At 32.0% G+C, this 24,076-nt stretch overlaps 7 protein-coding genes across 13 annotated transcripts; 2 read left to right on the top strand and 5 right to left on the bottom strand.

Annotated features, from left to right (window-relative positions):
* Positions 1-314: 314 nt before the first annotated feature.
* Positions 315-4,710, top strand: LOC126874787 (leucine-rich repeat-containing protein 15). 2 transcript variants are annotated; one of them, XM_050637216.1, is made up of 6 exons: positions 315-464; positions 712-1,154; positions 1,224-1,427; positions 1,556-1,650; positions 1,800-1,910; positions 2,396-4,710. In XM_050637216.1, exons 3-6 carry the CDS (start codon positions 1,325-1,327, stop codon positions 3,458-3,460), a joined length of 1,374 nt encoding a protein of 457 aa, XP_050493173.1. In that variant the 5' UTR covers positions 315-464; positions 712-1,154; positions 1,224-1,324; the 3' UTR covers positions 3,461-4,710. The 2 variants fall into 2 exon arrangements, with proteins under 2 accessions (XP_050493173.1, XP_050493174.1); XM_050637217.1 differs by having other exon boundaries at positions 316-464; positions 712-1,428; positions 1,559-1,650.
* A 520-nt stretch (positions 4,711-5,230) lies between these two features.
* LOC126874789 (NADH dehydrogenase [ubiquinone] 1 alpha subcomplex subunit 9, mitochondrial) lies at positions 5,231-7,468 on the bottom strand. Of its 3 annotated transcripts, none has more exons than XM_050637221.1 (7): positions 7,266-7,468; positions 6,856-7,064; positions 6,472-6,790; positions 6,037-6,226; positions 5,818-5,943; positions 5,562-5,748; positions 5,231-5,477 (listed from the first exon to the last, which is right to left on the bottom strand). In XM_050637221.1, exons 1-7 carry the CDS (start codon positions 7,309-7,311, stop codon positions 5,301-5,303), a joined length of 1,254 nt encoding a protein of 417 aa, XP_050493178.1. In that variant the 5' UTR covers positions 7,312-7,468; the 3' UTR covers positions 5,231-5,300. The 3 variants fall into 3 exon arrangements, with proteins under 3 accessions (XP_050493178.1, XP_050493179.1, XP_050493180.1); XM_050637222.1 differs by having other exon boundaries at positions 6,037-6,206; positions 6,476-6,790; XM_050637223.1 differs by having other exon boundaries at positions 6,037-6,206; positions 6,497-6,790; positions 7,266-7,460.
* Positions 7,469-8,761: 1,293 nt separating this feature from the next.
* Positions 8,762-10,874, bottom strand: LOC126874780 (probable dolichyl pyrophosphate Glc1Man9GlcNAc2 alpha-1,3-glucosyltransferase). 2 transcript variants are annotated; one of them, XM_050637201.1, is made up of 7 exons: positions 10,643-10,874; positions 10,260-10,532; positions 10,010-10,178; positions 9,742-9,951; positions 9,446-9,685; positions 9,234-9,379; positions 8,762-9,167 (listed from the first exon to the last, which is right to left on the bottom strand). In XM_050637201.1, the coding sequence occupies exons 1-7, from the start codon at positions 10,789-10,791 to the stop codon at positions 8,768-8,770; spliced, it is 1,587 nt and encodes a 528-aa protein (XP_050493158.1). In that variant the 5' UTR covers positions 10,792-10,874; the 3' UTR covers positions 8,762-8,767. The 2 variants fall into 2 exon arrangements, with proteins under 2 accessions (XP_050493158.1, XP_050493159.1); XM_050637202.1 differs by having other exon boundaries at positions 9,742-9,948.
* A 101-nt stretch (positions 10,875-10,975) lies between these two features.
* On the bottom strand, positions 10,976-15,165 carry LOC126874775 (myotubularin-related protein 10-B). The gene is made up of 10 exons (XM_050637190.1): positions 14,817-15,165; positions 14,202-14,396; positions 13,953-14,108; positions 13,741-13,865; positions 13,510-13,662; positions 12,930-13,234; positions 12,712-12,858; positions 12,481-12,653; positions 12,242-12,412; positions 10,976-11,929 (listed from the first exon to the last, which is right to left on the bottom strand). The coding sequence occupies exons 1-10, from the start codon at positions 14,877-14,879 to the stop codon at positions 11,459-11,461; spliced, it is 1,959 nt and encodes a 652-aa protein (XP_050493147.1). The 5' UTR covers positions 14,880-15,165; the 3' UTR covers positions 10,976-11,458.
* A 141-nt stretch (positions 15,166-15,306) lies between these two features.
* On the bottom strand, positions 15,307-18,002 carry LOC126874786 (histone PARylation factor 1). 2 transcript variants are annotated; one of them, XM_050637214.1, is made up of 6 exons: positions 17,838-18,002; positions 17,288-17,451; positions 16,606-17,175; positions 16,383-16,543; positions 16,078-16,316; positions 15,307-16,006 (listed from the first exon to the last, which is right to left on the bottom strand). In XM_050637214.1, exons 2-6 carry the CDS (start codon positions 17,417-17,419, stop codon positions 15,696-15,698), a joined length of 1,413 nt encoding a protein of 470 aa, XP_050493171.1. In that variant the 5' UTR covers positions 17,420-17,451; positions 17,838-18,002; the 3' UTR covers positions 15,307-15,695. The 2 variants fall into 2 exon arrangements, with proteins under 2 accessions (XP_050493171.1, XP_050493172.1); XM_050637215.1 differs by having other exon boundaries at positions 16,383-16,531; positions 17,838-17,999.
* An 8-nt stretch (positions 18,003-18,010) lies between these two features.
* Positions 18,011-21,911, top strand: LOC126874785 (alpha-1,3-mannosyl-glycoprotein 2-beta-N-acetylglucosaminyltransferase). Its single transcript, XM_050637213.1, has 11 exons — positions 18,011-18,278; positions 18,480-18,607; positions 18,664-18,769; positions 18,849-18,994; positions 19,066-19,296; positions 19,370-19,508; positions 19,584-19,812; positions 19,880-19,984; positions 20,050-20,140; positions 20,251-20,421; positions 20,831-21,911. Exons 2-11 carry the CDS (start codon positions 18,503-18,505, stop codon positions 20,942-20,944), a joined length of 1,437 nt encoding a protein of 478 aa, XP_050493170.1. The 5' UTR covers positions 18,011-18,278; positions 18,480-18,502; the 3' UTR covers positions 20,945-21,911.
* Positions 21,912-21,986: 75 nt separating this feature from the next.
* LOC126874805 (NADH dehydrogenase [ubiquinone] 1 alpha subcomplex subunit 8) lies at positions 21,987-23,722 on the bottom strand. Of its 2 annotated transcripts, none has more exons than XM_050637250.1 (4): positions 23,440-23,722; positions 23,149-23,348; positions 22,540-22,718; positions 21,987-22,333 (listed from the first exon to the last, which is right to left on the bottom strand). In XM_050637250.1, exons 2-4 carry the CDS (start codon positions 23,275-23,277, stop codon positions 22,117-22,119), a joined length of 525 nt encoding a protein of 174 aa, XP_050493207.1. In that variant the 5' UTR covers positions 23,278-23,348; positions 23,440-23,722; the 3' UTR covers positions 21,987-22,116. The 2 variants fall into 2 exon arrangements, with proteins under 2 accessions (XP_050493207.1, XP_050493208.1); XM_050637251.1 differs by having other exon boundaries at positions 23,445-23,520.
* Positions 23,723-24,076: the final 354 nt, after the last annotated feature.

Here is a 24,076-nt window from a genome sequence, read left to right as displayed (position 1 = left end):
TTATCGACAGAGAAGATAATATTAGTACTCGTCTGCACTCTATTAATAACAATCGAAAACTGTTTCCTGTTCAAATTATGTACCTTAATTTGTATTAAATGATCTAGACTACTTAAATCGATACTAGTCACGATTAAACTCACTATAATAATAAAATGTAGATCAGAGAATGGAAACAAAATATTATATATATATAATTATAAATTAACGATAAAGACCTTGTTAGTTAATTAACAATGAATAATTTAAAATATATTTAGTGAATATTTTTCTTGTTCAAAGGAAACGTTGAGACCAGTTCCACTTATCTTTGAAGAGATTTCACTCTACGTGAAAACCCCTTCTTGATCGTCGTCGTGTCAGGAACAGTTCACCAATATCACCGCAAGGAAAACTTTCAATCAAACGACGAGACAACCAGCCCTCAGCTGATTATAAAACAACCAACGAATTAACTTTGTATGGTAATTAAATGATAAAACAAAATCTTTGCGGCAAGACACGTTATCAGTTACAAGTGAAAGGACAATTTAGCGTTAACAAACTTGAAATTAGCTTGTTAATAAAATTTTCATAGTTATGTGAAAGTACTATTAAATGGTACAAAATTTGATATACTTGGTCTTAATCGATTTATATGTAAAGGCTTTGATACATAGAATGATGGATATCGATATGGAGAATGATAGATAGATAAATATCTTTTTGTAGCCACTGTAGAAAGAATCAGGAAGAGATGAGGAAAGTTAAGGACAAATAGAAAAGTAAGAGAGACTGAAGAAAGGAGCAAAAACTTTAGGACGCTAGAAAAGGACAAGAAGAGGCGAAACAAAATAGGAGAAGGAGAGCTGGTGAGAGCTAGGAAGAGTTAAGTAGAATCAGGATAGGGTAGAGATACTGAGGAAGGGTTAAAATGGCTCAAGATACCAAAAAGAGTAGAAATGAATGGTGAAAAGTGTCAGGAGCCAAGGAAAGGTAAGGGGAACCAAGGAAAGGCAAAAAATCAGAAAAGGATAAGACTAATTAAAAAAAGACGAAAAGGTGGCACAAAGAGGTAGGGTGAGTAGAAAGAAACGGAATTGCATGACTACATCGACATCCTGGACCAGTCGCTAAGATGATCAAAAGCCACAGACTGTGCCGGATTATCCTAGGTCAGTACGCTTGCTCCTGGTCATCCCGCGCTCCACAGTGTTCTGTACGTTTAATAAGTCTCATTCCAGGCTACGCGCACCAAGAGAATAATTATGGGCTTGCGCAGATCGTTCACCGGGGGTGGGGGTAGGTGGCTAAGGAGAAATAAAGCCTCGAGCCCAGGCGGTGAATGCGGCCACGGATTGCGAAATTTCCCCGGCCCGTTTCGTCCTCCCGGTTAATCGTAGGACCTCCATCCGAGTCAACCTGCTCTCTTGTCCTTCCTGTTTACGGTAAGCTCTTCGATCTCGCGTCTCTCATTCATCAACGCGATGATTGAAATAATAGACCAGTGACGAATCGTAATTCCGGGATGTGTGTGCGTTGAGATATTTTTTTTCTGGGACTTGGTGTTTTTCAGGACACGTTGGAATATTGGCAGCTGCTCGCGACGTTTTCCTGGATGCTGAGGCATGCGCCCTAAAAACTCTGGAATTGATGTATTGCAGAGCGCAGGTACAAATGAGACAAGTTTCGCGTGTGTGGATCGTATCCGCGCTTCCTGTCCGTGATACGCCGACACTCGCATGTTCGAAAAAGAATTCTCTCACTCCATTTCATCTAGGTATCTCTCATGTTTGTACTTTCTCTCATGACTTTTGTAGATCTGCATTTATTACCTGCTGTGGACAGCGACGCTTACCTTAGAACAGGAAACCAGTACCGCGAAACATTGGGGCTGCCCTGCAGAATGCATTTGCCTATCTCCGAAGCAGGTAATTATAGGATGCTTTTAAAACAGGAAACGGCAATTTCATTGGATCATTCCTAAAACATTAAAAATTCGTAACATAACAAGGTAAAGGAATCGAAGTTTAATTTGACGTGGATTAAGAGCTCAATAGAAATTAGTTTTCCGTGTTTATCCGCAATTAATTAGGCTTCCGAAAGAGATATGCGTTACATAAAGTACCAGCCAATCGCATGCTACACTACTCTATGTGTGGACACAATGGTCTTTGAGAATTAGAAGGCAAAGCCTAGCTGAACATAGTCGTGCACGTAGGGATACCAAGAGGAAAGCAGGATTCCAGGAAATTAATTAACCACCTAGAAATCAAATGCAGCATCGTAACATAATTTACTACCAAAAAGAAAAACATAAACGGCTTTTCTAAAAATGAGAATCCTCTTTTCAAAGTATCAAAAAAAAGAATTCTCTTTTCTTTTTCAAAAAATAACGGACCAACAAATTTTACAGGTTCTCTGCAATACAGGTGGGTTAAAAGACATTCCTACCCAGCAGCTGCCACAAACAGTGGAGGAGCTCTCCCTGACAAAGAACAACTTCCCGGTAATAAAAGGCGACGCATTCGCCGGCTTGAGAGTGCTGCGAAAGCTGACGATGGATGGTAACAACATCTCAACCATACGTCCATTCGCATTTCGAGGTTTGAGCAAGTTACGTGAACTCTCCATTCAACATACACCTCTACCATTCATCGAGAAATTCTCTTTCGCCGCTCTACAAAACGTATCATTATTATTATTGGCGAACAACAAGATACGATACATCGAAGGCTACTCATTCGCCGGGACCTCCAATGTCCGTTTAATTCTATTGAGCAATAACCCGTTGCTCAGAATTCAAAGCCACGCGTTTTCAGGCTTGACGAACGTGGTTCGCCTGATATTCCCATCAGGAATAAGAACCATCGAGCCGGACGCATTCGATGGCCTCCAGTATATTGGTCTCCTAAAGTTGACCTACATGGACCTGTCTTCCCTTCAATCTTACACATTCCGTGGCTTGTCCTATGTACAATCGTTGAACATTCAAGAAAGCGATTTGGGCATCGTCGAGAAGGATGCTTTCACTGGGCTCACCCACGTTGATCGACTGAATATCGTAAATAACAAGATCGATCTGATCGAGAAATTGTTTCTACGGTACGAGAACAATATAGATATGTTAAGATTTCATGGGAATCACGTATTGGAGGCGCCTCGACATGTCAAAGACATCAACCTGGAAGTGAATTCTATCAGCGCCATTGATAACCACTTTCCCTGCGACTGTCAGGCTCACAATGTATTGGACAGCGATTTTGTCAATGGCACTGTTAGCGAATTTCAAAAGAGAAATTATTGTATCTCGCCAATCGAATACAACGGGAAACACATGGACCTAGTAGACTTCGGACTAGTCGCCAGATGCTACGACAACGTCGTGCAGGACAACTTGGGCTCCGGCGTCGTTGGGATCTTCACGCTGCCAACCACTCTGTTCCTCATTCTTCTGTTCCCCATGAATTTATTCCAGTGAACCCAGGTCTGCTTCATAAGGGTTAGACAAGAGAATTTTCGAAAGTAACGTATACCAAACTTTTCCTATAATTCTTTCTCATTTAAATATTTATGTATTTATACACATAATAGATCGTTTCATATAATACAGATAACCTACAAACTGATACATTTTTTTGATCTTATTTCACATAAAACATCGAGATAGATCTACACCAGTTCCAGATCCGATAGAGGTTTAAATATCATTGCGGCTCCATTTCGTGAAGTCACTATCAAGGAACTTTTTCTATCGTTCGATTATTATAACTCGTACAATCTTAAGCATGCGACTATGAGCTTTAACTGGCCCATGTAACTGGGCTGGCGAAACCGCATCCATTTGGATTTATTCCGTAAACTAAAGGTGATTCCGAGTAAGTGACTTGTTCACGTTTATCACGTCATATTATGTTAACCCTTTGTTTTATATAAGCTTTCTTTCAATTATTTTTAACCCATTCGAGGCCAAAATCTTATTAAAAGAGAATTTCCAAGAACTAGCAGGACCAGCTTTTGAAGTTTCTACTAAATTCCTTTTTATCCCAGAATTTAAACCAATATCTATTTCAATGCTTACACAATTTTCCCACCATCTGATTTTTGTAGAAAACTATTTTACTAGCATCTTCTTGAGACTGGTATCAAGACGCACAAGATGCGTCCGCCTCGAATGTGTTAATTATTTAAGAAATTTGATTGAATGCCTTAATATGAATAATATGTACTGCCACGACTTTTTAATGTACCTTTGAATGTATGAAGCAAAGAGTTAACAACCAGAGTTGAATAGATAATTTACGTCGATGATAATGAAAGTACATAGGGAGTAAGGATATAATAAGGTGAACTTATGTAAGAAACCTTTGGTGAAAGAGTCAAGTTTTTCCGTAACCCAAGGGAAATAAATAGCGCTACTCGTGTTTTGTCTTAGAAAAAGTTAACTCTCAGTGGAATTCTCAAAATATTTTACATTTACCAGTATTTTTTATCATTTATTGAATACCACATTTATTATTATTGAATTTGGGAAATTAGTTGAAAATATCTCGATTCTCTGAGAGTTAACCAATCATGTGAATTCTACATGTGCGTAGTCTTCCTTAGGTAAAGAAACCGCTCTAATAAAAAATTCGATTTTGTTATGTATATTTGAAAAGAGTAATATGAAGTTCTTCAGGATAGTTTATCTTCAGATTTTTATTTATTTTTAATAAAAAATAAGATATATTTCGCGGCCTAAATTATTTCCTTTTACTGATTATAAATTTGTATTATTTTAATACGTACAAGAATAAGGGCTATTTACAAATATTTCATTGTTTCACCGAAGTTTAAACTAAAAGTCTAAAACCGTGCTTTTAACTACGAAAAAAACGAAAAGAGAGAAATGTTTTTTCCTCTTGTCATTTGTAATGTAAAGTCTGCGTGGCCTTCGGTCAGCATAGTAACCGAGGACCAAACTAGCTTATATTTTTTACCAACATCAACCACATGACGTATAACAAAAAATAATAATATAAAATAATATAATATAATAAATAAAAAATAATCTGTAACCTTTTATTGTAGTTAGAAAGATCTGTCATTTAATAAATGATTAAAAAAAGATTTGCAGCAATTCTTATTGCATAGACTGACAGTAGTGACATATAATTTCTATACAGTGTGTACAAAAGAAATATTTTTACACAAAAGTAATAACCAGAATTCAAATACTATACAGAAAATTATAACAATTATAACAATATAATTTTATATTAGTTCTTTATTTAAATCAGAACACTCGTTTTTTTCTATAAGCTCTAAATGTGAACACTTTATTTTGGTACAGACTTCACATCAGGAGGGACACCTAACTGTAATTCTTCAACCTCAAGTCTGTTGGTTACATATGGTTCAACTTCCCATGCCATTACTTTTTTAAAATCAGTCGGCGTTATTCCTAAATCTTCCAAAGTTGGTAAATTTGGGTCTATCTTATCATTGGCATGATGCTAAGAAATTAACAAATATTCTACTTAGTTTTAATGGATACACTTATTGATAATTTAAATTAATTACAAGTTTCGAATACTTACAAATTCCAATATTTCCCATGATAAATCTATAGTACGATGTATTGGAGCGATCAATTCTGCAAATGCAGTTTTCATCCAAAAGTATGGGTTAATCTTCATATCTCCTATCACCATGTTGTTTCCGACGTATTTCATTTTGATATCAAACATCATATTAACTAGATTGTTTAATTTGTACCTTTGTGAACTGAAACAAAGTATATTTTATATTTTTATACATATAAGCTTTATTAGCAATATTATGTATATTACATACCCAACAAATTGGTAAGTTTTACCAGCAGTATCAGGATTCCTTATTATCGCCACAAGGCCTGAAATTACATCGTGAATGTACACTGGTTGCTTTTCAGTATTTTCTCCTTTGCGCCACAATGGTATGCTATTGTAAAAAACGGATTTCATGTTATTATAATATTATGGTTCATGTTATTATACATATATGTAGGTCATAAACAATTATAATTGAACATACTATTCGAAGGTCGTTCTATCTGGACTCATATAATGACTGACAAATTTATCCATGGGTCCATATATAACTGATGGTCGAACTATAGTAGCTTCTGGGAATTCTTCTCTCACTGCAATTTCACCTTTCCATTTTGATTTTAACATCTTCGAACCGTCTTGTATTATCATTGGCTTAAAGAAGAGAATAAAATCTGATATCATTAAAAATCATTATTTGAAATGTAATTGATAAAAGTAATGATACAAAGTTAGAAAATCACATATCAAAATTAAATTATATATATATATATATATATAAGCCTTCTACAGAATAAATTGATAGTATTGAGAAGATAAGAACTAAAAATTTCAATCTAAAATAATTCTAAAAATTGCATATAATCCTGAATATCACAGTATCATGCTTTAATTTACAACTTTGTTACATCTTATCTACCAACTATATAGTTTAATTGGCCTACTGTAGGTTTCTCTTCCGCATTTAAGCATGACATGTGAATGAAACGCTCCACATTGCATTTCTTGGCAAGTCTAGCCAATGTTCTTGCTCCTTCTACATGCACATCATCAAAACTGAAATTTGACGTCTCATAAGTTTGACCAATCAAATTAATAACAACATTGGAATATTTTATAGTCCTGATTATTGATTCCTCATCTTTGAGATCAAATGGATGATAGTAGACTTGTCCAAGATCTCCACCTACTTTCAACTCTTTTACGTGATATGGATCACATCTATGTGGAAGAATGAGCTGTAAAAAAGCATTTAACATAAAATATGAATTTCTTAATTAAAAGATTTTTTTTATTCACTTGCCTGAGTTCCAATTTTCCCTAGCCTGATACTTAAGGAATTTCCAATAAAACCACTACATCCAAATATTGTACAAACTATACCATTGAAAGAGCTACGACCGCCAGTACCCCTTTTCAAATTGGCTGTAGTAGGATTTTTAATAACCCTTGGTTGTGAAGAATAATCGTAGCTCTGTACTGCATAAGTGACAGGGCCCACATTTTGATTCTCTACGTGTCACAAGTTAAATCATTATTGCAACATAAGTATAATATAATTATGTATTATTACATAAGTATAATATAAGTTAATGATGCATTTACAATGTATGTAGATTCTGAAACAATGATTTTGTTCAAATTGCTAGCATGTTATCATTATTGAACTGTCATCGAAATAAAATGATAAACATGTGAAATTAACAAACTTACTTGTCACCCGTACGACTTTGGGAATCCAAGCCGCCATATTTATCATTTGTCGCGAATAGTGATATACATAGATTCGTAAACGAACGTTACGCTTCCTACGTTAACAGGAAGCAGTAGAGAGATCGCCAATGTAATATTAATAACGTCAGCCTAAAAATGCTATCTAATAGGAAGGACCTTTAGCGGCAAACAATCGAACCGGTGCTCTTGGTGGACAATATGTACATATGCACAGCTAGAGGGGAAATGTGCTTTCGCACTGGGGATCAGCGAAAGATAAGGGTCAAAGCAGAATTCTGTCGAAATTTCAATTTTGGGAAATTCCTGGAATATGACATCACTTGTTGTATAATTGCCAAAATTTGTGCATTTGTATCCTCGACCAGTGGAATTCATTTAAAAATGACAATCAAAATCTCATATGCTAGACGCAGCGTTTCGCTACTCGTTTCCCACCCGTTTCAGATCCGATGCAAACGAGTGATCTTTTTCCGCATGATATCGCTACGATCATATGCTTTTCCTTATTCTCCCAGTTAAAAACAACGAAAACAGACATAATATCATTATAACGATATCGCGTTATAAAGTCGACTTATCTACATCGAACTAAGCATCTATTTTTGGTCCATTCCGTACAGCCCTGTTCGGGCTCACATTTCTCCTTTCGCCAAATATACGTATGTTTCTCTCACTAAAAGCATCTAAGAAAATGTGTGTATAGTTCGGGCATTTAACCACTGGGGAGCGGTAATTCGTAGAGCGTATTTTTTACATGATCACATGAATGTTGGTTGAATTCCTTTCATGCTTTTCCGCGATCTTCTTGCTCATCTTTGTCCAAAAAAAAAAACTAATTTGTGTTTCATTTGGCTTAAATGCAAAATTCAAAATAGAGTCCTGTCCTGTTAATGTAATTTGATTTTTTCCTATTAATATTAAGTAATATTAAGTGAATGCGGAAGATGAATTAGAGCATGCAAGGAAAACTAAAGAAACGAAACTAAATTACAGAAGTTTCTTCGATCAGTCACTAATAATTTTGAGCGCAGCATAATTGAAATAAATTTTTATATCGTACTGTTCATATGTAATATTTAATTAGTACCTCAGTATTATTAGTATCAATATAAGTTACAATGTCATCTTACACAATTTAACGCGAAGTAAATAATATTTTTTCCCAATGCGATGTATTTCGTATATGTATTATTACATATCATAGATTATATATTATATTGAAAATTATATTTAATGTGAATTATTGTGTATTTCTCTAAATTTATTAAATAAACCAATATTCTTAAAGGGAATATGTACAAGCTGGTATTATATATTTCATACACATGTATAACTGACATTTATAACTAAGGCATATGTAACGTGAATATAATGCATATAGTAAATGTAATGCAATGAATCTAGTAAATGTAATAACGAAGGATATAAACAAAGAGTATAAAACGAAAGGCATATAACAAGTAAAAACTTCATACTCAATTTTATTGTATTTTATTTTTATAGTTATTAATTTTACTATATCGCAAAAACATATAGTAATAAACCACCCAAGAATAAGTTACTCCTATGGCGCAATATAATGAAGTAAGAGCTAGAGGCAAAAACGGTAATTTTTCACCAAATATTAATTTGTGTATAATGGTTTCATACACTGTTAATACCGGCAAATTAATCACATATATATATTCGTAAAAGTAAAGAAAGTTTACATTGAACTTCCGAGAGAAAACTAGAAAACCTGCACTCATAAATACCAAAAGTACCAAAATCTTTAATGGAGTTAAATTACTTGGATAAAGTAAGGGTAAAAGGGCAGTGTGGCCTGCACTGCTTAAAATTAGATAAATTCTAGCATCATTCTTATCAGTTGCTGCTAGTACACTAAAATATACATAAGAATTAATTGATTATGTTTAATTAATTTCATTTCCTTTTTCACTTACTTACCACAGTGGTATAATAGCAGTTAAAATAGCTTTCTCATGTACATGCCAACCAAACATGAAAGAACACAAAACACAGAGAACTAAACATCGTACAAACTGCTTTGGATTCATATATTCTTTTTTACATAATAAGTAGTATAATGCAGGCTGTAATATATGCAATAGTTTTATTTATTAATAATATTATCAACAATTGAAAAGTTTATTACTCACCATCATAGTGAAAATAGTTAATAGAAATGTTACAATTGGTGTAGGAGTTGGTAGAACTAAAAATGATTGTTCTTGCACTAAACCACCAGTCATGACTGCCGATCTTGTAACTTTTAACCATCCTAATTGCTTTAAAATTAAGGATGCTATTTTATCTATACCTATATACAATGCCCAAGCATTTGCTGCCCAATATGCATGTACTAAACCCCTTTTGAATGGGAAGAGTCTTGAAATTATCTAAAATAATCATAATTACTTAAGGAGAAAGAATATGATTTAACATTATTATTTACCTGAGGTAATTGTGAGGCAAATGGGCCAAAAGAAATTATTAAAGTAATAATAACTATACTTCCAAGCATATACAAACGTCTAAAGAATGAACCTCCATTCATGCAATATGATCTCAGTAGCCAGACTAAAAATGCTGGTGCCACGTACAAATAAATATGTTTTAGATTTAATAGCAAAGCAAACCACAGTGTTCCAAATAGGATAGCCTTCTAAAAAGTAAACTGCTTAGCCTTTATGTAGAAACAAAATGTTTCCTTATATATTTACCTGTTTATTTATTTTAGAAACATTTGCAATAGCAAGTAGAAGAATACCAAGTAAGAATCCATTGTATTGAAAATGTACATGATCCACTAGGAGTAATCCCATATTACATAAAGAAAAAACTATGAAGATCACATATTCATCAAAGGATGTACAAAATACTTTGCCAACTCTAGAGAGAATTTAAAGTATAGAATATATTTTAAATATTACTTTTCGAATGAAGAATGATAATAATGCATTAAGAACTTACTCTTTAACTCCATAAGCATATACTAAATCTAAAAATATAACAGTGCCTCTTTGGAAAAGGATAGTATTGGAGGATGCGTAATTTAGATTTTCAACCTTGAGCATATTATGATCTATAAGTCGTGCTATATGACTGAGAAAGTATTCAAACCATGCAAACAATGGTGGATAATCCAATGTCCATTGTGAATTGGCATTTATGTACCATTCTTTGAGTGGCAAACTATGTGTTATGGCAAGCCAGTTGCGGTGAACTTCAAAATCTGTGGAATGACTAAAAATCAAATGATGCATATATGGTTACATTATGTGATCAAAGTATATACAGATAACAAAAAGTGATCAAAGAGGTATACAATTTATTTAAACACTAAAAAAACATACTATGTAGGCATTAGAAGTACTTTGAGGCACGAGACGAGTAGTAATACACGAAAAACAATTTTGTTTGCGTCCCATTCCTCCAACGTTGAATTCATTTTTTGCACCTTTTTCGGTGCAAAAACATCTTTATTACTCGAAATATCCATCATTAAAAAGGGCTTTACGTGGCATTTTTCTACAACGTCGACAAATTTAGCGGTTACTCAGTGCTGCCAACCATTGTTGATTTAATGTTCGTCTTATATAGTAATTTTTTTACATAAATAGAAATGAAATATAAGTAAAAAAAGGGGATTTAATAATAGGGATAGAAAGAATTCATTAGACCATAGATAATTTTTTCTACAAAAAATAGTTCCATTGTTATTTAATTTATAACATCAGTATTATTAAATATCAATTTTCCATAATTTTGCTATTTTACAATGCAACTTACAATGTAGAAAAGAGAAATCTTCGTAATATTGAAAATGCAATTTCACGATGTTTAATCCTTTAAGTACCAAATTAGGAAGAACTGAACCAAATGGATCGGTAATAATTTACAAAATAAACACATTAGATTGCCGTGTAAGTTATTTTTTCGCAAAATTCCGAACATATCTACAACATAAATACAAATGAAATTTATGATATAAATAAACAAGCAAATTATTTCTTTCGGTCATAACTTGCTTGTAAACACTACGAAAATCTGGCACTGAAAGGATTAAGAGAATTTTCCCTAATACTCATGGCGATTCTCATGTAACTACAAAAGACGTTATCTGTTCCTTTTAACACGTCAAGAAAACAAACGTTAGCGAGATATGTACATCAGTCGGTCGCAGTGATCAAGGACTGCGCTTCTAACAGACTTTTCGTAGCAAGAATGGAGCTGTTCATGATTGGGGTGCTCACTATATTCCCAGATTTCTTATTTGAAAATGGATAGAAGCTATCGATATTCATCTGAACGGAGTAGCTGTTTGATTTACCAGTAGGCGATCCGCAATTACCATTTATGTTCATCTTCAACTGATTCACATCATTCCGTAGTAGCCTGGCATAAAGCTCAATATGATTCCGACCACCATTATGAATCTCCAGTGTTGGTATCCATCGAAAGTAACATTGAGTCCAAAGTTCTAGATTCGCAACATTGTACAGGGGTTTTATCACACATTTCTCCTTGGAGTCTGTCTCGCGGGGATTGTAAAGGGGATTATCAAATAATAAAATATCTTGGTCACTGAATTGCTCTCTCCAATCCCACACACTTCTTAGAACAAGAGGTTTCTCTGGATCCTAAAAGACATTTATTTTTAAGATTAATAAGAAGTTACTTATACGCTTACACTCCTTAAAAATGTTAGATATTAAATATAAGATTAATATTTCTATACTCTGTCCAATGAGTTGAAGACATCTAAATAAACCTAGTTTACTATGTTAGTAGTCATTAGTAAATTAAGAAGTTTGTTGTTTCCTTTATTAATTGTTGATTTTGATCATATTTATTTATGTTTCCTAACTCAACTCTCTGAACAGAGTGTATACTAAATACTATATTAAATACTAAGATAGTTATTGAATGCTAAAAGATTTTAAATAAATTACCGTAGCTGCCGCAACTCGGTCTTTCTCGCAGTTAAAAATGAACGTATCGAAAATGGAAACATGGGCAGCATCCCACAAAGTTGTCAGGTACGTTTCCGTGAACTCGAATTCCGCGGGAAATTGTTGACTCAATTGCCAGACACAATCAAGGTATAAAAGGAGCAACGGAGACTATTGAGAAAAGAAAGAGAAGAATAAAATCTTTTGATTTATAAACAATTAAAATCAGATTAATTTACCTTCTCTGAAGTCCTCTTAGAAATATGTCCTAATCTATCACAGAATGGATGTCCACCTGCAACCCATTCTTTTTGCAAAAGAGACTGGAACCCATTTATGGTTCGAAAATAAGGATCAAGTAACAATTGAACTAAGCTCGATACAATACAACAAAGGTCTGTGCCAGCACCTTCTAAAAAATTAATCTTATTGAAATAAAGATAAAAAAAAGAATTATATTGTATTGTTACCTTGTAAAATAACAGAGAATCCTAAATGAAGGTGTTCACAGGCTTCAACAGCTTTTTGTAAACAATATGATACATGCTTTAACCATTTTGTGTTCTCTACTAACGAATAAAAATTATTATCCTGTAACCAAAACTGCCTAATGTTTTCTGAAATAGATAATAAATAATTACAATACTTATTGTAGAATTCACGGTTTCAATAAATAAATTGAATTTACCTGGAGAGCACAGGCTGACAAATTTTGAAAAAGCTAATGCTATTAACTTCACGCTAATACCTTTATTTAGCTCTAAAACGATTGGTGGCATTTTTTGCGGATGACTTTTACGAACGTTCTCGAACATAATGTTTTCTTGTATTCTATTGGTAACTAACGGCGAAAGTTCGGACATTTTTACTAATGCTGCACCACGCGCATTCGACCAAGACCAGATTGGTGGACGGTTACCTTGAAAGCGCTTAGCTGCATCTATTAGCTGACCATCGGTAATCGATGCCGGTATAATTATATATCGAGACAAGCTATAATAAAGTTTATATTACTGTGAATTGTTCAACGCACGATAGAATATTTAATAATTAGACTATGGATTTTTATGCAAATATTTTTGAGAATATAATGAAAACAGTAGAATCTCGGTAGAAAATTGTTTTACCTGCCAAGTATTATAAAAGGCACTATACTTCGGATATTTTTTTATTTTGTCATATTATGAGCATTTTATGCGTTTTTGCACTTTCATATTTCCTATAAATGCATAAAACTCCGCAATCTGTTAATGATCAATTGTATTTACCTACGACAAAGCTTGAAGTCTATATTAACGGTAGATAGTCTCCAAAATTTTCTGAGTTTTTCATTGTGTATGGTGCGTTCCAATTCGTTATGCCAATCTGAAATATCCCGAAACAAACGAACAGCTTTGTCAAGACTACTATAATAAGCTTCTCTGAAATCAAATGAAAGAAGAATAAATCATTTTGTAGTTTCAAAACTGTAGTTTAAAATATTTATCTGAAAAACTAACTGATAATCATAACCAAATAGCAACTGGTGTCTGCTAGGGAAAGCATGATGTAATAATGCTTGCAGAAGATTCTTCCCATCTCCAATAGGTGAAAATTTGAAAGAAAAGGACCATGTACGTAAATTCTAAAACCCATAACGTATTTTTCGATTAAAATGAAGAACGCGTGACAGATAACGCATCATTCATAACAATGTATGGAAAACAATTACTTTACAAATAATAAATATCCCTTTTACTTTAGATGGTACAATATTTCCAGGTATCAGTTTTCTTTTCTTATCTCCTACAGTTACATAAATATCTTCTATGTTTGTTAAACATGTGTCCATATACCCATAAAGATGATTTTGTTGACGAGCCACATCCTGCAAGTAAAATACGTCTTAACAACTTTTAACAAAAAAACCGCAATTATGTTGATACATTTAGACTTTGTAAAGTTCCCAAAATTGACTTACGTCTCCATTTGTCTCATCAGTCGTAACAAAAGTAAGTTTGAAATTTGTAACAGATAGAATGCCAGATGTTCCTTGATTTAAATCACTAACGGGTGAGAACATAAGGACATTTTGTGCTTTGGTGATGAAGATTTCACCTGGTAACAACTTAATATTGTTCTCGGATACAGAATTACGTCGACTAGAACCTAGTGGCTGCACATAATTCATGAAAACATCATTAAATTCAATAAAAAATTAAGTAAATACGTTTTTTAATATATATTGAGTCATTAAGAAAATTCATAGAATATGCTCTTAGAAAAGTAGAAAACATCTTGTATATTTTCAGCAGACTTAGGCACTGTTTCTTTGAAATGAAAATAGCAAATAAAAATAATAATAATTACTCTAAATAAGATAACAAATAGTAAAATAATTTATTTTTCAAATATGTTGTTATTTGAATAAAATCATCTAAGATAATGTAACAAAACAAATAATAAATAAAATAGAAATTATATTTCAATAGCTATTTGCATAAAAGCTTATTTTAATAATGTCCAGCCCTGATTTCCAGTATCCAAGAAAGAGGTTATGTCTGAATGTTTACATAAAATTGTATCTGACAATTACCTGCATCTCATGTTCCTCCAGACCAACATAACTTATGAAATTATTGCAACTTTTGCTTTCCATCGCAAACGTTTGAACGATTGCTGTCGATTGATGCGAACTAAAACCATAGAAATGAAAAATTCGCTCGGTGCACGATTCCTGCTTTTTTATTAGTTTCCCCTTAATTCCATTCTCGTCTGATCGTGCGAATTATCATTGTAAATTGAATGCGGGACATTGTTACGTTTATACAGAGAGATTCACTTCTTGACCCGGAACAAAATTATGATAGAATCTCCCGTTTCAACCATCCTGAATAATTCTTTCTACGGTTTCCTCTTCGTCCGTCGCTTTCGCGTTCGTTCATTGCTATAGTCTTTCAGCCTGTATTTGTCACTGTCACCGTGCATACAATTTTGCATCGTGTAACACGGACATTCGTTATCTGGTCAAATTTTATTTAGGATAAGATTTACTTTACAGATTGAATTAGAGCTAAAAGAATGAATAATGAAAGAATAAATATTTATTGATTAAAAACATATTTTAAGTATAAAAAGATAATTACAATTCGTTCTTTATTTACAGTGGCTACAAAAAGTATTCATACATACTCTTATACTCTAATGAAATGTTGTTTTATGAGGTTTAACATTTCATTTAAAATTTCTGTAGCTAGTACTAAATGAAGCTATGGATGAAACTATTATCATAAAAGTACTACTAGATGATACTAAATCTAATTAATTTGTATATAGATACTATAATAAATACAATGGTGTACAAATACTTTCTTTAATCACTGTGCTTTTAAGATTTACTCTTGTTTACTCTTCAACTGCTATACGGCAAAGACTTGTTTTATTTTTACGGTTATTGACAATTATAAACTATAACTTAGTCAAATTGAATAACACTCAGATCCAAGCTCCTCCTCCTGTTTTTTAAATGGGATGTAACAATTTCCAGGAATTGCGATCTTTGTAAGAGATTGTAGGCAAGGGATAGTAAATTTAGCACTTTAGTTTGAACAGAAAAAGCACCGCTAGAAAACAAATCGTGGCCTAACTCTAGAACTGTGCCGAAATCACATTCATCGGCTGCGATCGTTGCTAATCGTATCACCTCATCCAGTTTAGACATTGGCATCTTCCTCGCTTCCGGTGCCGGAGCATCTTCTATTTGTTTTAACAATTTTTGTAGCTCGCCTATAGTACAAATAATCATTATGAATTATATATTATGAATTTATTTAATTTCTTAATATATAGTTACTTACTATTACTAACAGCCAAGTTTCTGTATCCTAATTGAGTTTTCTTATCGTACGGCACCACAATGCCAGCTTTGTGAAAAGTTCTTGCAACAGTTTCTTTTTCTCTGGCTTGCATATTTTCTGCCCTTTTTTCTAAAGTTATATTTCTTTCCTTCGCAAAGCTCTTTAACTTTTGACGCAATTGTGCTATAGGAGTTTTCTCAAACGGAGTAGCTAACTTCAATTTTTCTTCAAAATGTACACTATGTAATGTAAAATGAAAGTTACAAGTATATTTTAATAAATTTACAAATACTTTTACTACTTACTCCAGTGTACCAAATATATTTTCTGCAACAGGATCGATTATACAATTCACAGCTGCTTTGTTCTTTGCCATAAATACAGGCTTTTCAAAGACATCGTCCCTCCAATAACCAAAATGCAAACCATCCTTGGTATTGCTTTTGATAACTGTCTGTAATGAAAACTTAGTAATTATTTAATCAGCATTATGTGATTATAAAATATTGTAAATTATAATCCTTTTACTTGAAATTCTGGTGGATCGTAATAATACCTCCAATGCCTTAACAGAGCTTCTTTATTCTCAACTTTAGCATTTATAAATCCTTTTCTGAATACATCATAAGGACCAACTAGTTGCAAATGAACAATTTTCAATGCATTCAAAGGATCTCTTTCACAAATGCTCTTACAGAATTCATAAAGCTGAAAGAAATCCTCTGGCATTTCTATAAAAAATAGGTGAGAAATAATTTCTTTTGCAGTTAATGGAAGTATTTCATCATTTTTTAAATATTTTCCATTTTCAATATCACCACCATGTAACAGTGATGCGATGGTGATTAAATCATTTGAATTTTCCACAGATTCTGTATTATTTGAATCTTCCAATTTTGCAGTAACTTCACAAGATGTATCATCATCTTTAATACTATTACTCTCCATGTTAGTTACAGCATTATACAAATCTTTATCAGTAATTTCATCATTTGTTTTCTGTATTTTCTTCTGTGGAGAAATGCTTGATACTTGATCATTAGCTTCCTGTTTCCTTTTGTTATTTATCATTTTTCGTTTTGTAATTTTTCCCTTTTTCTATACATTTTTAAATAAAAATTTATATAAAAAATTAATTCATAACATAACCAGTATAATGAGATGCAGTACTTTTATATGAAACAGAAATAGAATAATTTAAAATTTATACCGTTTCTTTTGCAGGAGGATGTTTATATTTCTGGTGATGAATTGCATTTTTTTGGTAACATTTAGCTCCATATTGACAGGGAATTCGTGTGTCTTCTTTATAAGCTTTAAATTCTTTCTCTTTGTCAGACATCTTTTTTTCCGGTTAAATTTGGCGCGAAAAAACTGAAAGAGAAAATTGTATATGTCGGAATTTCATAAATAAATTGAAGATTAAGTTAATTAAATTTATTGCATGAATTTCATTAAATATCCTTTTACTTGAATATAGAGGAACTAAATCATAAGATTAAATATAATTACTTTTACAGGTTATATAATATTCCTTCAATTAGATCAAATAGATACTTATTATTCTATCTAAATATAAATATTGTCTCTTTTATCCTCCATATATTTGAAATATTAAACATAAAGCTGTGTGCAAATCACACAAAAACTGCGTGTATAAAATTAAATACATATAATTCTCTTTATAGGTTATAAAATTCTCTTTAAATTACATCAACATATAATATCATTTAAATGTATCAAAATAAGAAAGAGCTTACGGTACTTCAGATAAAAGATTAGATCAAGGTTATCACACTTGTTATCGTGAAATATACTTTCGAAAATGAAATTCTTAATTTTGATAGGTTATTTGGGGGCGCCACAACGAACATCTACGTGGCTCCATCGCACGGTTGAAATCTAGATTTCTTGATAATTTTCCCAAGGGAAAACGATAGTTTTCGTCCAAAAGAAATTTTCTCCGCGTCTGCCGCGTAACTCAACAATGGAGTTTATAACACGGTGTCAGTGCATTAGATTTTCAGATTTTATTTAAAATTTCATCTAGAAAACGGCAAACTTGCTAAACGTATTCATTTACTTCAAAAATTCGTCGATTGTCAGACAATAAGATTGTGAGACACTTGTTTCTCACCCACGAGAAAATGCTCGTTCTCGTATAACGATACTCGATAAGTGGTTACGTGGGTATCATAATGGTAAGTAATTTACTACGTTAAAGTCATTTATGAAAGAAATTTCCTTATTGATCATCATCGATAATGCATTTTTACATAACAATATTCCTGCAAAAATTTCTATATACATCAATAACAATTCATCAATAACTCTATCAGTGAGGATAGTTTAATGGCATTTGATGTATTTTGAAAATATTTATAGTATATTTCATATTTCAGATGAGGTGACACCTGGTCCTGCCATGCGGAACAGGTTAGTCACTGTTATTTTCGGCTCTCTTGTTCTGTGGGGCTTCATCACATATTTTTTGATTTCTGATGAACCAGTGAATAAAGAACGAGATACGGTAAGCCAATGAATTGACATTTGGATCTTGTGATTAAACGATAATTTTATCTTTAGGCTAAAGTATCAAATCAGATTAGTAAATTGGAAAGGAGAATAAAGCAAGAAATAGCATTGAATCAGGAACTCCTTGAAGATATCAAAGAAGATAAACAACGTAAAAGTATGTTGATGGTACAGATAACATTAAATTTCACTTGAAAATATGATGTCTTAATTTGTCTTTTTTTTATTTGAAATAGAAAAAGTAGATATTGTAAATACAAATGCAGATGAGAAACAAAAGGATATAAATCATGTCAACGAAGACAAGCTTCTCTTTGAAAAGGAGGAAAAGGATATTAATAATAATGATAAAAATGCACAGCAAATAGAGCCTATGTATTCAGTAAGTATTGTAATACATTTGTCGCAGTTGAGTTTTAATAATATAATTCCATGTGCTTCTTTCTTTAACAGAGTGAAGCCTCTTATAATGTTCCTATGAAGGGAAAGCTACCAAATGGATCTCCGATATTAGCAATTTTGGTGTTTTCTTGTAATCGCATTACTGTACAGAGGTGTCTTGATCAGTTGATCAAATACAGGCCCAGCGTAGAACAATTTCCAATTATTGTCTCGGAAGATTGTCAACATCGACAAACTGCTGATGTTATTGCCAGATATGGAAATCAAATAGTGCACATACAAGTAGTCTATCATATTAATCTTTCTTTCTAGTGTATGAGATGACCTTAACAACATAAATATAAAATTTTTCCAGCAACCCGATCAATCGGATATCGAAGTACCTCCGAAAGAGAAGAAATTCAAAGGGTATTTCAAAATTGCACGCCATTATGGATGGGCTCTTAATTATGTATTCTTTCAACTTAGATATGATACTGTGATAATAGTTGAAGGTAATTTATTTTGTATTTATAATTATATCTTGATTGTATTAAGTTACTTTGTTAAAATTCAATTACTTTATTTAGATGATTTGGACATAGCCCCAGATTTTTTTGAATATTTTTTGGGCACATATCCTCTATTAGTATCTGATAATTCTCTATGGTGTGTGTCTGCGTGGAATGATAATGGTAAAGCTGGTTTGGTCGACGACAATGCAGCAGATGTATTATATAGAACAGACTTTTTCCCTGGATTAGGCTGGATGTTAACGCGTCAATTATGGACTGAACTTTCACCGAAATGGCCGAAATCGTAAGTAGAAATTTTATTTAAAGAACTTTTATTTAAAATCGGTAGACTGATTGATTTATTTTAATAGATATTGGGATGATTGGATAAGACAACCTGAACAACGTCGAAATAGAGCCTGTATTCGACCAGAAATATCTAGAACTAGAACGTTTGGCAAGACGGGAGTGAGCAAGTATGTACTTAAATTAATAGGAACATATTCTGTTAATTTAAATTTAATCTGTATGTTATTTGCAGTGGAATGTTCTATGAAAGGCATTTAAAGTATATCAAGCTGAACACAGAATTTGTGCATTTCACAAAAATGAACTTAACTTACTTACTAAAAGTAAGAAAAAGTAAATTTTAATAGCATTTAATAATAGCTTAATTCTAAGATTGTGTAAGGTATATAAAATTAAAAAAAAAATTTATCTTTATTTTAAATAAATCTTTCAGGACAATTATGATATAAATTTCGTCAATGAAGTGTACCAATCAACGGTAGTGAGTTTTTCTGAATTGAAAAGTGGAAAAGTTGTGGCACCTGGCGCCGTACGAATTCCTTATTATTCTAGACAAGCGTACAAAAACACTGCCAAGCAGTTTGGATTAATGGATGATTTCAGGGTACTACACAATTCTTAAATTATGAAATAGATTGTAGTATTGTTCGTAATATAGCATGATAATTAGACTGCGAATATTTATGAAGATCTATATTTCTATAAATATAGTTAAAAGGCTGGAATCTAAGTGGAAAATTATTTTTGCTACTAAATATATAAAATACTCAAAGTACATTATATTCTTTAAAGAGAAATGCTTTGAGCATTTTATGTATTATTATATTATATTCTCTATTAGGAGAGAATATTGTACTTTCGGTATTTTATATATTTTTGCATATTACATGCATTCTGTACATTGTTGCAGCTTTATATTCCTCATAAATGCATAAAAATTCGTAGTTTAGTGATAATAAAATGACTCATGTATTAATATTTACAATGGATTTGATATTCATAATTTTATGTAGAGTGGTGTACCAAGGACTGGCTATCGTGGAGTGGTCACGTTCTATTACAAGGGACGACGAGTACATTTAGCGCCCAGTGCAAACTGGAATGGTTATGACACAACATGGAGCTAACAAAAGATTCGATATTACATCCCCCTTTTTAGACTTAAACGACTAATTGCTTCCATAAGATCGTTCGTTGAAATCGAATGAATATTTTAACTACATTGAAAACACATGACACATGAATGTTTATTAGTTATAAGTGTTGCCAGTCGAATTTGTGTCAACGAATTCATCAAGGATTAACGGCTGCTTGTAATTTTTCTTATAGAAAATTCCTCAGCGAAATTTGGGTAAATATTGTTACGTAATAAGAGATTTGCATAGTGCCTCAAAACTCATACCCACCGTTTGTACACAAAGTGCAATGTAGATCATGGTATACGGAAAGTCTACTTCGAGTATAAACGTAAAAGTGAAAATAGCGTTCCAGAATATCATGTCTATGGAGTATTGTATACCGAATTGTAAAACGACTGATAAAAAAGATTTGGATTATTCGTGTAATTTGGCTTTACTTGTATTAATTCGCTTCCATTTTTTTCTTTCGTTTTATCTAGTCTAAGTATAAATGGGATGATTTGTTTGAATAGATTTAATAATTCCTATTCTCTTCCAGTAATATTTTAAGGTTTCTGAACCTTTATGTAATTCAGTGGGATTTCCTATTCCACTTATTTGGAAATCATTATTATATAGATCCGTGTTGCACGAATAACCTAAAGTCTTATCATTGTGTACATAATGTTTATATTATATCAGGTGTATATAATTTAAAAAGAAACCAATGTTTCAGCTGAATTCATTCTTGTTGCTTACTTCCGGGACGCGTAAAGAATTTTATATGTTACTATCAAGTAATAATTGAAAAGTCAAGAAGGTATGACTTCATTGAATTATTTCCGGTATTATTTAAAAAGATTTCAGTGAAGCATATACAAATGTAAAATAAATAAATTCCGTATTATAATTTCTTTATCTTATAATAACAAGCAAATGTTCTATTAATAATAAAAAGATCATATGCAAGCACTGATATTGATGTTTACTTTTATCTTTTTATTTTATTAAATATGTTTGGTAGTTCATAATTTACTTCATTTTCGACGCATTTATGTTGCTTGCAAGCATTTATTCACAATCCTATACAGAACAAATACAAGCCAATTATATGACAATATTCATTCTCCCAAACTTGTAGTGTATTTAGACTACAAAACTTGCAATTATATTAAATAACATTATACATTGAAACCACTACGTCCACTGTATTTTGGAGGGGGATAGGGTGGAGTAGGTATCTGAGGCACTGCATCTGGAAATTCTCGTTTTTCTTGTGGCGGTTTTGGTCTTGGTGAATCATGTACTTTTGCTTCGCAAAAATATCCAAAAGGTGGTCGTTCTAATTTTAAGTTTTTTAACATACAATCATCAAATACCTGTCTGGTCTTACTGCACCTAATAATTATTGAATTATGTTACAACCTGGTAAAAACAAATTTATCTTTTCATATTGTAAATCATTTCTTTTTATCTTTCTCTTTTTTTAAATATTATAGTAATCAAAATTGTAAATATTCATTGTAAAATTTTTTTGTCAACGGAGAATAACAAATTTTTATATTTACATACTGTGCAAAAATTTGTATCTATATTTTACATACTGTTCATCATTGCTTGCCGTTGGAGATGTGTCTATAACACAATCCACATGTGCTTGGAATTCGCTTCCACAATGTTTCTTAATGTCCTGGAATCCTTCTATCGCACACTTGGTTACTTCTTTGCCTTCTTTCAGACATTTACGAGGATCTTTCAATTCATATCTACATAGCATAAATTCCTATAATCAGGATATTACTTCGATTAAAAATTTATTGATATGCAACTCATATATTTATAATTAGACTGCAGATTTTTATAGGAAATTTGAAGTTGCAAAAATTTACACAACACATATAATATGCAAACATATATAAAATATTCAAAATAAAATATTTATTACAATATTTAGTACATGAAACTTTCTGTTTTAGGTTTTACTTCTTCAGTTATGTTCATAAAATTATAAAAATGCATAAAAATCCACAGTTTATACATAATAAATGATTTATCATACATTGGAAATTGGGAGTAACAATTGTTATTAATTTGCATAAACTTCATTAAGATTATATAACTTTGAAGGCACTTCGAATCGCACAACTTTGTGCGATTAATATCAAACAATATTGTACTTTATAATAAATGGAAGGCGAAAAAGAAACACGTACATTATTAAACCATTCGCATCTTTTTGCAAGAAAGACAGCAGCGGCAGCAATATAAGGCCAACTGATATTTAATTCTTGTGTATTTAACTCTTCGTCCGAAGGGAGCTTGAAATTCTTCGAATTAGTCATATTGTATTCTACTGGATCACAGTATAATAACGAGATAAATGTCGTGTTTCATGAATTAATTGATGGCAATCCTAAAAACAACAATTACAAATTCATTTCAACATATTAATTCATTGATTCTTTGATGTAAAAATACAATAGATATCACTACGTAGATATTACTTAACTACTGGGTTTTCGAAGGCGGATCTGCATGCCCTCTTCTCAATATTAATTTTTGTTGATGTAAGTAATGGCGGTGTATTCAAAAACTTAAAAGTTAAAAATATATTATTAATCCTAGATAACCTTTAAAGTATTTGAAGAACAGCGAAAAAAGACCCTTTAGAAACGTTGACTACTATTTCAAACATATAAATTTTTCTTTGAGTTACCAGCCACTATACAGTGTCAGAAATGCGTTATTTTAAGGTTAGAAAAAATTATCTCTAACAATGATTCTCGAGCTACTGTGCGTGCTACTAACATTTGGTAACAAGATACTGCGTATGTGCAGTGATACGAGTGCAGGAACATACCAACTTCAGGTTCCTTTGGAACCTCCGATTAAACTATACTGTTAATTAAATATAAATGAAAAAGCATTACTTAAATTTTATTGGATATATAGATATCAATTAAATTAAACGCTCTATCATTATTAACTGCAGATTTTTATGCATTTATAGAAAATTTGAAGATACATTTACAGAAAAAGAAAAAATACATAAAATATTGAAAATATAATATTCGTTCTGATATACAAGTTGTTTGATAGATCTTACCAAAGTTTTACCTTTTTATTTGTTACTTGTTATAA

Source organism: Bombus huntii, chromosome 16, assembly GCF_024542735.1.
Source record: "Bombus huntii isolate Logan2020A chromosome 16, iyBomHunt1.1, whole genome shotgun sequence".
Taxonomy (NCBI): domain Eukaryota; kingdom Metazoa; phylum Arthropoda; class Insecta; order Hymenoptera; family Apidae; genus Bombus; species Bombus huntii.
The sequence above is the reverse complement of the archived record's forward strand: the minus strand, read 5'-3'. Positions and strand labels throughout refer to the sequence as shown.